At 45.3% G+C, this 12663-nt stretch overlaps 1 protein-coding gene across 5 annotated transcripts; it reads right to left on the reverse strand.

The window, feature by feature from the left end:
* Positions 1–2571: 2571 nt before the first annotated feature.
* LOC6727883 (box A-binding factor) lies at positions 2572–12642 on the reverse strand. Of its 5 annotated transcripts, none has more exons than XM_039294748.2 (7): positions 10907–12555; positions 6924–7371; positions 6638–6851; positions 5923–6095; positions 4778–4942; positions 4322–4475; positions 2572–4238 (listed from the first exon to the last, which is right to left on the reverse strand). In XM_039294748.2, the coding sequence occupies exons 1-7, from the start codon at positions 12406–12408 to the stop codon at positions 3160–3162; spliced, it is 3735 nt and encodes a 1244-aa protein (XP_039150682.1). In that variant the 5' UTR covers positions 12409–12555; the 3' UTR covers positions 2572–3159. The 5 variants fall into 5 exon arrangements, with proteins under 5 accessions (XP_039150682.1, XP_039150681.1, XP_039150684.1 ...); XM_039294747.2 differs by lacking the exon at positions 5923–6095 and adding an exon at positions 5280–5497 and having other exon boundaries at positions 10907–12553; XM_039294750.2 differs by lacking the exons at positions 5923–6095; positions 10907–12555 and adding exons at positions 5280–5497; positions 7449–8899.
* Positions 12643–12663: the final 21 nt, after the last annotated feature.

Genomic DNA, 12663 nt, shown 5'->3' on the forward strand with positions numbered 1-12663 from the left:
CCAGAAAAGTGCGAAAATAAAAATGAGTAACAAAACGCGTCTAATGAAAGGAAAAAAAATACACCCATAAAATGTCGAGCGTCAGCGCCGAACATGAATTCATCGTAAATTACGGACAACAAGTGTGTGTACTAAAATCGTAAAGTCGGCCTGAAAACATATAGTATATATAGTACGTGGGCAAACAAATGGACTGCAAATTAAGCCCACTGTGAATTGTTACCGTTCTGGTCCTCAAATATAACAGTGAACTTAGTGCCATTGGAATCGCCGGAGAAACCCATGATATTTTTCGGAACATGATGACTAGTTTTATCCAACTTCCAATTTCAGAATTATGTTTATCTCCTTGGTGTCACTTGGTACCAGTCTTCAACCATTTTGTGATATCAACATCTAATTTTTAAATGCTTGCGACATTTCTAATTTCGTTTGAAACACTTAAAAGAAACCCTTGTTTATCATTATGATTGTGAAAATCCCATAAAATTAAAGATATATTTAGTATATATGAGCAGTTTGTACACCAGTGCTTCGCTTTGAAATCAACGTATATACACACATATGTACATATGTATATCTAGCCTAGTTTGTGCACAAATAGTTGCCTTGTTTACCAGCAGCAAACATTAAAGCCTAAGCTCTTATAAAATAAGAATAAACAAATTCAGCCAAATGATTACGAAACAATAATTCCAAGTTGCCATGGCTAAGTAAATTAGGGTTAGTCATATACGAGTGTTTATTTAGTGTCAACCATTTTGAAAATTTTGCCACCACCAAACCCATCCAAATCATCCTATTGGATTTTATAAATAGTGAAAAATAGTTCATAGTTCATTTTCATAGTGACAAAAACATGGCAACACATTTACATTTACATACAGCTCCCAAAAGTTGGAAAACGAAAACATAGGCAAACTTTATCTTATCGTTCATGATATCGGGCAAGACAAGGCTATATGCTCGGCATTATCATTTCTTTATTTGCTCAAGTTTCAAGTGTGAAACCCTGACCCGGAGCCAAAAAACTAGCAATCTGTTGAGTGAAAGTTTTTGCGAATATACCTGAGCAACGACCGATTAGATCTTGAAAAGACATGGTATCGGTATTAAACAATTGCAGGAAGAAAGGCAACCATTTTGCAATTCATTTTGAAACCGAATAATGTTGACTACAGAAATAATTTATGGTGGATGGACTCCATTTCACGGCTAATCAACAGGGGTATCAATCAAATTACTGGACGGAGACTCCTCAGCACCACTTGAGTGGTGCACGAGCCATTTCAACGAGCGCCACTCGCTACTTCACTCAACTTTTGTACAGTCACGTAGTCAGGCACCCAGCTCGTACCTCCCACTGCCACCCACCAGCGCCACCTCCACGTTTACCGCAGACCCTCCCTGTGGATCCCCACAACTCGACGAGCAAACAACCCTAGCAATAAACAAAAACTGTTTTGCCACATGAAATGACTTTCAGATTTTGTTGCTGTTGTCGTTTTGTAACGCGTGACTCCCATAAAAAAAACAAGAACAACAACGGCAACCAGCGCACTGAAAGTTTATTAAAAAAGAAATAGAGCGAAAAATATAAATAGAGGGAGAGGGCGAGGGCCAGGGAGTGACAGAGACAGAACGCAGGGAACTCAGCAATGCGACGTTATCTTATCACTGAAAATGTCGCTTTCGTAAATGGCGGCGCACAAAATAATATAACACACACTTACTCCACCCCAACGTACATATATGTATGTAGGTATGTATGAATGTACATCCCCCACACATATGTATGTACATATGCAAAACCACTCTCTGCTATATTTTATTTTCCTCTGTAATTGTTCAATTCTAGAGTGGCTCTGCGTAGAGGACACCCACTTTACATATTTCCTAAAAATCAGAAAATATATTAAAATTTATCTGAAGTGCCCAATATTCGAAAAATGTGTGATATTCCCCTATTTCTCATAATATAAGTGCTCTAAATCTATAAGAATTTCTACACCTATCAAATATGTGTAGTACACATTGTGTACACAGTGTGTAAGTATACATTTTTAGGATAGCTGTTCTTTTTTCATTATTCTCTAATAAAAAACAATTAGATGCTCTGCTGTTCTTATAATACTCTTTTTGTACTAATAAAACATTTAAACGAAATAAAACAGTATTACCAACTAACTAAAGGGGTCAATAAGTACTTAAAACTACATCTTAAAGAAGTATAAATATATGAAGTCATCTCACATGACAAAAAAATGCAGAGTGTTTAATTAGCAACTATTCCTATCTGACAATCGGATTAATTTAAATTTTTTATAAATTTCGAATATAAAGATCAAATTTATTAAATAACATTTCATCTGACGTGATATTAGCATGTAAAATAAAGACAATTTTACCTTGCATGTAAAGTAGAAATATGTAGCATACTTACGAGGGAATACACTAAAGTGTCTACTTTCAGGGTTCAGCCATACTGAAAGCGGTTGAAATTGAAATATTTACCAACACTTAACATCTCAACAACGACATTACGAATACGCCACGTTGTCAAAAACTCGCTTTAGGATATTTCAGGGACAATTGTCTTTTATTAACTCAAGAGAAATAAAATTAATATTGCAAATATGATGTAAAAAATATAGCAAGCTAAAACTTAAATTGCATTAAATATATATCGATGCTATAAAAAATATATAAATTAATAGCTAATTGCATGAGATTATTGGTTACTTCGATTGTTTTTCTTTTTCGTTTTCATTTGCCGTTTTTGGTTGACTTAACTATGATTTGTGGCTAATATCTAAGTGGAATTTGATTGTAGGAAATCTCAAAAGGTATTCGATTTGATAACAAAACTTTAAATGAATATTCTTAGCCTAGTTTCTGAATCGATTTTATGCTGTTGGCATTTTGCTAACAAATAAACTAGTATTTCATAACAAATTTCGAGTAGTGGACCATAAAAATTCGACGAAAATGTAAATGTCAATCGACTTAGACCGTATGTACAACTAATGATTCTATAGATTTTAGATAGATGAGTGTTCTTTGAGAACTGCTCTTGGTATACAGGCTATAAATTCTTTGGAGCTATGAGATTAATGTAACAACAGAATCTTTGGTCGTGCGACATACAGCGTGTCGCGCCTACTCCATCTTCACCACTGTTTCCCGGTCAACGCCGAACTTGTGCATCGCATAGTTGGTCACATGCTGCTCATGTTGACCCAAAAGGGCAGCAGTCTGCTGCTGCAGCTGTTGCTGCTGCTGCTGATGTCTCTGGAAGGCGGCCAGTTCGTAGTGCTCGTCCAGCGAGGCCGATCGGCTGAGCATTATCTCTCCATGTTGTTGCTGCTGATGCTGCTGCTGCTGCTGTTGCGACTGATCCATCTCCTCCATCTTGATGAGAGCGGGCTGCTCATCCTCCTCCGGAGTCAGGTAGTAGGGTGGTGAAGCTCTCGTGGGCTTGCACAGCGTCATTCCGGCCTGCTGATACGGATTCTGCAGACTAATAATGTTGCTGTGACTCAGGGACGATAATGTGTTCGATGCCGTGGTCGGTGTTGAGGTGACCATAAGTCCCGCCGACGCCGTGGAGCAGTTGGCCTGGGAGGTGAGCGACAAGGCCTCCGTCTTGATCGCCGCCGCTGCCGCCGCCGCTGCTGCTGCTGCTGCCGCCGTAATGGAGTTCGGCAGCAGTTGGGCCAGCAACTGGTGGTCGCTGGTTGAGCCGCTGCTGCTGCTCAGTTGCTGAGCTTGCAGATATTTCTGTATAAGTTTGTTGTTATTCTCATTGCTACTATTGTTGTTGTTGTTGTTGAAGAGCGAGCTGTTGTTGTTGTTGTTATTGTGGAGCTGGTGAGTAGGCGATGGGGTGTTGAAGATGGATGTGGGTGTGCTGGGTGAGTGCTGCATGCTGCACGATTGCTGCTGCTGATGCTGCTGCATGTTGAGGGGCGACATTTGGTAGTTTGAGTTGGGCGACATGTCCAGCCCGGAACAGAGCTGCTGCTGTTGCTGCTGATGTGGATGAGTCTGATGCTGATGTGACATGGCTGATGGCGACAATGAGGTGGAACCCATGCTATGGGGCGAGCTGGCCGCCGATGAGTGCTGATCAGCCATTAGCAGAGGCTGCTGCTGCTGCTGCTGGTACTGTGGAAGCTGTTGCTGCGTCTGCGATGAGTATGAGTTGTATGGTTTCAGATCGAGCTGTGGTTTCATATCTGACCAGGTGAGCGGGGAACAAAGAGAAAGCAAACATCACTAATTAGGCATGCACATGGAATGAAAAGTCGCCGCAACTCACCGTCATTGACATCCATCTGGCTGCTGTCCAGGCCGACGCCAACGTTATGGCAACTGGTCGCCAATGAACCACTTTCCATGATGGCATTCAAAGCGTTCTTCGACTTTGACTTGGACTTCTCGCTCTTCGTTCCCTTGGGCTTGCGCTTGCGTTTCTGTAATGGTAAGATAAAATAGTTATAGTATACGAATTCATATGCCATCTTTAATGCTAGTGAGCTGTATTCATAATCAATCCCCATATATAGTAGTTAACAAAAATACAAGTCCCATTATTTAAGAAGTATTTGATACATTTGTTTAAACTTTTAAACAGCAAGATTGATACAAAAATTGATCAAATAAATATGACTATATTTTAACCAAATATTTTTTTCATATTAATGAAGTTCCTTTTCAAGCTAATAAATACGAATGAACTTTCAGCTGCTATGTTTTTTTTAAATGGATGACTTACCTGAATGGTGTCTTTTTTCATGGTCAGTGGCCGTGGGACACTGTGGAGCTTATAGTACAGGCCGCAGGCATTGCAGACGGGCTCTCCGGCGGGATTGCGGCGCCACAACGAAGTGTGGGTGGTGTGGCAGTTGGAGCAGGAAAGTCCGGCTCGCTTTGAGGCGCTCTAGATGTTGCAACAAGAAATCAACGAATTAGTTAAGACTAGAAGCACTCGGGATGCAGTAGCTTTTCGTGTGGAACAACGTTTTCTATGGCAACTCAGTGGCCAAGGAGGTTTACGGGTGTACGGATCTACAGATCTACGGGTTTACGGGTTAGTCAAAAGTGGTTAGCATCGATTCTGGGCTAGGGGTTAGTGACTACTTGCTCTCCTCTGTTAGTCGGTTTTGCTATTCCGAAAGGGGTTTCGGTTGGTTGGTAGGGTTTTGGTATGGGTTTGGTTTGGTTGGTTTTGTTTGATTTGGTTTGGTTTCGGTATCGGTAATTAATGGGCGACCTACCAAGCGTCTCGAATTGGCGCGACTAACGTGCTCGTCGAGCGTCGTCGCTGCAGTTGCTGCCGTTCCCGACGCCACCGCCGAAGTCGCCGCCGAGGTTGCACTCGAGCCTGGACAGGAGTAGGAGCTGGCGGCACCACTCGTGTTGGCCTTACTACGGCCACCGCCGCCCACATTAAATGAGTTGGGTTTATAGAAATCCCCGCCTGATTCAGCGGCCACTGGAATTGAGCAATCAGAATGTTGTTGGTTGTAGTACACAAGAAGCAGATGCAGATGCAGATGCAGATGCAGATTGATCAGATTTTCTTTGTTTTTGATGTCACTTTTCGATTAAACTAGTTGGCATTGCGTAATAAATAATAAATTCAATTAATTTTTTCACTCTCTTGGAGCATTGGAGCTTTGCAGGGGAGGCTGGGTGAAGGGGGGGCTGGGTGAAGGTGGGGCGGTGGTGCTGAGGCTGGCGGATGCGGATTTCTATAAGTTACGAGTACCCACTACCCACTAAACACTGAGAGAGGAGGTTGCACACAGAAATTTTGTTCCACACAAAAGCGTTTGTTTCGATTGATTGATTGGTATTGGTTAGTAGTAATTGCTGGTGGTAGTTTTGTGATTTTGTGAATTTGTTTTAGACATTTACCAATCTTCTAGGCTGTTTAATTAGGGGTCGATTCATGCCGTTCATTTTCATGTACAAGCCGCAGGCATTGCACAAATAGTGTCCCGTGTTATCGCGTCGCCATAATGGGGTTGAAATCGCACCACAATTGACACATTCTCGCCCCTCAGTGAAATAATCGGCATCGAATAATGCTTCAAAGATTGACATAGAAATATCGGAATAAGTCATAAGGTTTTGCTAGGTGTTTGTTTGATTTGGTTTGGTTTTGCAATGTTTGCTGTTGCTGTTTTTGCATTTGGGTATTGTGTGTGTATTTAATATTTAGATTTGCTTTTGTGGTGTCTTTTTGTTGGTTTTGAATTTATCTCAAGAGTTGAAATAAAATTAATTGAATTTATTATAGAGACGTAGGCTTAACAACTAAGTATATGTATAAATAATAAAAATGTACTAGAAATGAGAAAGAGTGTATGGGCATTACAACAGCTGCTTACAGTTGGCCACCAGTGGCTGACCCAGTTGGGTCGTGGTTTGCTCAGGTTATGCAAATACGGGTTTCCTTCTCGCCTGGTGTGCGTGTGAAATTCTACCTAAAACCCTCTCTCTTTCGTTTGCCCAGACAAATGGGAAAAACAAGCGTCGGAAAGGATTTTGGTTTGTGTGTACGTTTGGTGAGTGTCTTATGTCCTAGTCTAGACTAATTCTTGGTTTTCCAATCCAAACTGTAACTTACTTGCTGACAACGATGCCGAGGCGGAGAGAAAGGTTCCAGGATCTACGCGTCCAGTGGTTCCATCCACTGCGGCCGCGGCTGCTGCATTAGCAGCCGAAATGGCCCGACCATTCCGTATCACATTCGAGACCACTCCGGCTCCAACTCCGACGCCCAACTGTGCCTGCCCGGAAGAGGAGGTGGCGTAGCCCAACGGATCGAACCAGGTATCGTTCTGCAAGTGAGTGAAGTGTATGCTAGTTAGGGGGGAGCTCAGAGCAATCATGGTAGTGGGGACAGCACTCACCTGACCGCGATAATTGGTCATCGGAGCATAACGTTCCACCGAGCCACTGTTGGGGTATGCAATCCGCTGGAAGGCTGGCAGTGTACCACCGCCCCCGCCGCCACTGTGGCTGCTCCTTGGCGATCCGTAGCCGTCCTCCAAGGAGCTGTTGTGTCCGTTGACCGCCGCCGTTGCCGCAGCCACCGCTGCTGCCGTGGCCGCCGAGGAGCTCGAGTGGTGCAGACCCGCTGGCCCCGGACTGCTGCTGCTGGAGTTGTGGTGCTGATTGTGGTGATGTTGCTGCTGCTGCTGCTGCAGTTGCTGCTGCTGGAGTTGCTGATGTTGCTGCTGCTGTTGCTGCTGTTGATGGTGCTGCTGCTGGAGATGGGCGTGTGTTTGGTTGGGGGACTGCATGCCGTACTGAATGCCATTGGCGGTCTGAGTAAGCAAGGAGCCAGCATAAACCGAGCTGTAATCAAGGAAAAAAGGTAAAATTATGCATTTGCATATTTTTTTCATTTCATTGCTTTGACTGTGCAATTATACCTATAACAATAGTTCTTCAGATACATATTATTGTAATTCGAGAAGAACATTTTAACAATTTGTTCTATATTTGCCCAGAGAAACGAAAACTTTGCACGCGTTTAAAATCGCTGGGCACACATTTGCACGCGTTACGCTGGCGTTTTTAACCGCAACTGCTGCTGTTATTGCCGCTGTAGAATCTCACTGTTACTGGTAAGAATACGAGGCGCTATTAACATTTCCTGCGTTTTGTTTACTTTACAATAATGAGTGGGTTTTGCTCGGGACGGACGGACCACCAGCGTCCAGTTTTTGGCATGTTTGCAGTTGAGCCTGCGCGGGTGTGGCCATAAAACTTTTAATTAAAGAATAAAAGTGTTTGCAGCGTTGTTTACCCCCGCAAAATAAAAACGTACGTAGACGTTTGTTTGTTAGCCTTAGCCAACAGTAGCCTGTGCAAATATTTTTGCCAAGACCCGGAAAGACATATTCAATAAACAATGATGGGGAACAACAAATTGCTGCGTGGGCAAAACTTTCGTATGCCCAACGATCTCGAAGAGACTAGGGATCAAGGATTGAAGTTTTGGAGCTTTCGTTTTCACAGGTGCACACTTATTACGCGCTGGACAGGAAGGATCCTTCTTAGGAACTCAATCGATATCCTGTCACAATACGTTTTTGCTTTTTGTCGAACAGTACAAGTATCTATTTATTTTCAAACAGCAGGAAACTCGCGAAAGTGTTCAGCTCAGCATTGGCGTTTTCATTTTCGTTTTGATTTATTTGTGTTTTAGTTTTCAGTTTTATTGCGGGCCGAGAGTTCTCTGGATGACGAGATGGAGGCGGAGATGGAGATGGAGACCGAGAAGAAAGCACAACCGAATCGGGGCACGCGCGTTTGCATAATGACTTGAGTCGGGTTTAGTTTTATGCCAATGCAGTTGCAGTTGCAGTTGTCGCTGCTGCTGCGGCTGCTGCTGCTGCAACTGTGATTGCTATTGTTGTTGCCGTGAGTGTTGGCCCAAAGTAATCCAACTCACTACACACAATGTGATCGAGTGACTAAAGAATAAAGTTAACCGAAAAAAATCGCATATCTGCGTGTGTATTCAATTATCAAACAAACGGCTTGCAAATAATTGACTCTTTGTTGCCAGAATTTATACGACCAACTCTTGCAGCTAGATGCGCACGCTCTCTGATAACAGCGTTAACCGCATTTCCAGCCCGAGATGCCCCACAGCTATAGCCAAGCTATAATATATAGCTGCATATATAGGAAGTCTGAGTGACAAGAAAAAGTGCACGACAACGATATAACTTTATCGCCGCTGCGGTTCACTTCTGTTGTTTGTCGCAGGTGAGTATTTTGCGTTGACTTCTTGTTTTTCACATACTTATGAGTGTGTGTATGCATGGCGAAAATGGCATGTGAGCTGGCCAGCAGCGTGATATCTTCTTCTGGTTTCTCACTGCCACAAAAGCGAAACTGGCCAAAAAGTCACATACGATGTGCTGGCCACATCGGCGTCACCATCATCCGGCACCAGATGACGTTCTGTTACCAGATATATGCACAAGTGCATATTTCCGCCATACAAAAGATACTTTTCCATAACTCTAATAGCTCACCCAATTGCGTTGCTAACATGTTTGCATCCTAAAAATCGAACTTTTTGGACTGCTCCTCACATGACTTCATATATACTTCAACTGAATGTGCATTCATGCCTGTTTCCATATGCATATGCAAAACACGTTTTCAATTTAAATAATAACATAGGGAAAACAAACGAAAACAGCAAAAAGTTTAGATGCGAATTACCAGAAAATAGTCGAGTAAAACGCGATCGGCAATGTGCGGGTGCGTTGGGTCCGCTGCCTCCCACCGATGTATTTATAATTTCCCGCCGTACCTAACGTACCGCTCCTGCCCCGCTTGCCGCTCCCCTTAACCCTTCATGGTGCACTGCAACTTGGGGGTTGCTGAGTCAGCAGCGGCTGCCCTGAACACACAAAAAAGAAAAAAATAGACACTTACGAAGCATTTGAGGCTGTTTCTGTTTCTGTTTCTGTGGGCTCCAGTTTGGGTTTCGTTCGGGGGTTTCTATGTCACGGGATGGCTTTGGGTTACCCCAGCTCCCAAACAGTCACACACTCGAAAGGTATCCTCACCACACCGAAAGCAATAGAGCTTGTTGCAACCCGAGCACCCAAAACAAGCTAGAAAAATGCGCTACAATTGCAATTTGCATTTACTGCTTTTTTTTTGGCTCTGAAGAGTCGCCGCGAGTTTCAACTGTTCGATCAAATGCGGGTCGCGCCCCTTTTTTTGGCCTTTAGGAGCTAGCTCGCCACAGTCTGTGGCACGTGCTGGTTTTAGGCCAAATGTGGCAGCAACCTGGACACGTGCAACACTAGAACTCTCGCATGCTGGTCGGAAAAACTAGCAAAGAAACTAAGTGAACCATTTAGATTTCCTGCATCTGGTGGGGAAGTCGGTGCTGCCCGGACCAGGATCCAAAGCGGAAAACTCATGAGTCAGACAAGCCATGCGTCAATAATTAAGACATTGCATATTCTTGTTTACGAAATTCGAGCGGCAATTTGTATATATTCTGCTGAGTTCGAGCTTGCAGATGATTTCACAGAGGCGACGCTATAAAATGCCAAGTGCAAAGCCTCCTTATTTGTTGTCCCGCATTGTTTACTTTGATCGGTGGACAAGGTTAGTTTTCCCAATAGAAGCCGAAAAATCGGAAAGATGACAAGCTATGTTAAATGGAGTCTGTTAAAATAATAATCAATCCCTGAACTTTATATAAATAAACTTTAAGTAGCATCTCCGAAGGTAGAAGTAACATTCTTGAATGTTAAATAACAGCACGAATATCTTGTCTTTAATTTTCTATACCTACAGCTACTTTTCTAAACCAAAAGTCCTGCCCCACTGATCCTGCTCCCACGGAGGGCGTCATGCGTGGAATGCTCCTCACATGAGACATCTGCTGAGGCGTCACAACTGTGTTTTGTTTATGTTTTTGTTGTCCCGCTGGAAACACATTCTTGGAGCAGAACTAACTTGGTGGCTAGATGAAAGTGGAACAGATTTTCGCATTCCGCATACTGAGTAAACCACCTGGGAATGCCATAACGCCATAACCATAACCGACTGTATTTGGGTATGGATTTGGGATTGCGAGAGACGATGGAAAAGAGGAGACCGAAGTCCGAGCTTTGGAACCTATACCCCACAATGGGGGCTTCTGTTCGGTTCGTCACTCCGCCCGAGAAATCGCGCCAAGGCGGGAGAAATATGAATCAGCCGGCGCGGTTCTCTGTTAGGTGATCGCTGATCGCTGATCGGAGCTCCGATCATGACTTTTAACGGTGTCGCCAAGCGGGCGAAAGGCACGTGCGCTCGCCCGCTTCGTGATAGTGAGCTCATTACAGTGCTCCGCGGCAAGACTCACCTGTTCTGCAAGCTGCTGCCGAGCTGGGCGGCCGCAAAGTAGGCGTCATTCTCCGGCGAGAGGCTATCACGCTGGGTGGCGCTGGTCAGCTGGGTGAAGCTCTGCAGGGTGGACAGTGCGTGCGAGGACGACGGGGAGTCCCCGCCCGCCGAACTGGTGGAGTTGTTGTGGTGGTGATGATGTTGCTGCTGCTGCTGTTGCTGGTGGTAGAGTTGCTGCTGCTGCTGCTGGTGATGATGCAGTTGCTGCTGGTGGTGGTGCTGCTGCTGGTGGAGTTGCTCGTGGGTGAGGGCATAGGGACTGGCGTCCTTCAGCGTATGCATATCGGACACGGAGGTCAGCACATGGTAGTCGGTGCTGTGGCCATCCTCGAAGCACTCGTCCTTCAGCGTGTCCTGGATGACCTCGTCTATGTTGGGCGTGGTGCCCTGGGCCACTGCTGCTGCCGCAGCCGCCGCCGCTGCCAAATGCTCGTGGCTGGCCACTCCGCCACCGCCTCCGGTGTAGACGCTGTAGAACGCAAAGTTGTTCCGCATTATGGGATCCGTGCTGGGGTAGTGCTCGTAGAGCTGGGTAGACGTATGATGGCTGGGCGGATAGGGAAACTGCCCGAAGAGATGGGGATGCGATGCTGCTGCCACGGCCGCCGCTGCTGCTGCCGCTGATCCGCTGGTCAGGTCATAGGCCAGCCAACTGGCCTGGTGTTGCTCCTGCACCGCCTGCTGATGCTGTTGCTGTTGCTGCTGCGCCTGCTGATGCTGCTCCTGCTGATGGTGGCTTATTAATTGCTGGCTGAGAAACTGTTGCTGTTGCTCGTAGATCTGGGCTTGTTGCTGCTGCTGTTGATCCTCCGACTGATGGTAGCTTATCACTTTTGTTTTAACACTTTCACTCGCGTCGTTCTCCGCTTTACTATTATTATTATTATTATTATTTATCGCACTTGGATCGTCATCGATCGCTGCTTCAGATGTTGCTGCCGCGTCGCTGGCTGTTGCGGTTGCTATTTCTGTTGCTGCTGCTATAACTGTTGATGTTGGTGTTGCTGTTGCCGACGCGTTTGCTGTGGTAACCGCTTGCCTTGCTGTTTCGCTGACAACTGAAGTGAGAGCCTGCGAGCGAGCGGACTCAAGTGACGATAAATTCGCTGCGGCGGGCGTTGCTGCCGCAGTCGGCGTCGCTGCTTCTCCGTTCTCCGTTTCGATCGCTATTGCCGTCTCTTTCACTGCTGCATTTGATCCTGTTGCTCCCGCTATTGTTGTTGCCGCTAAGGCTGTTGCTGTTGTTGTAGCTGCTGCTGCTGTTGCTGTTGCTGCAGTGGTCGCCGCTCGTCCTGCCTGTCGCTTGTTGTTGTTGGACTTCGCCGTGCGGATCTTACTGTCCGCCGCATTCGTAAGCAGACTACCGCCGCCCGCCTTGGCCGCCGAACCCAATCCCGATCCCGACCCTATCACCGCCCCTCCCGCCGCTGCCTTCTCCTTGGGCTTTGTCGTTTTCGTCATGATTCCCGGCGCTCCACACGATTATCCGGATTCTCCGCCGCAATCCACGTACGTGTCCGTATCCGGCGCGATTTTCACAGAAACTGATTTGATTTGAGCGGCTTGCGGTTCGAACTTCGAAATACGGAACAGCAAAGCAACACAAAAAAATAAAGCTCGTTAAAATTGTTTTTTTAGAAAACCAAATCGAGAACAAATCTCAGCGAGCATCCTCTCTCCCTCTCGCCATCTCTGTCCATTGATTACAGTTGCGTT

Source organism: Drosophila simulans, chromosome 3R (assembly GCF_016746395.2).
Source record: "Drosophila simulans strain w501 chromosome 3R, Prin_Dsim_3.1, whole genome shotgun sequence".
NCBI classification, from domain to species: domain Eukaryota; kingdom Metazoa; phylum Arthropoda; class Insecta; order Diptera; family Drosophilidae; genus Drosophila; species Drosophila simulans.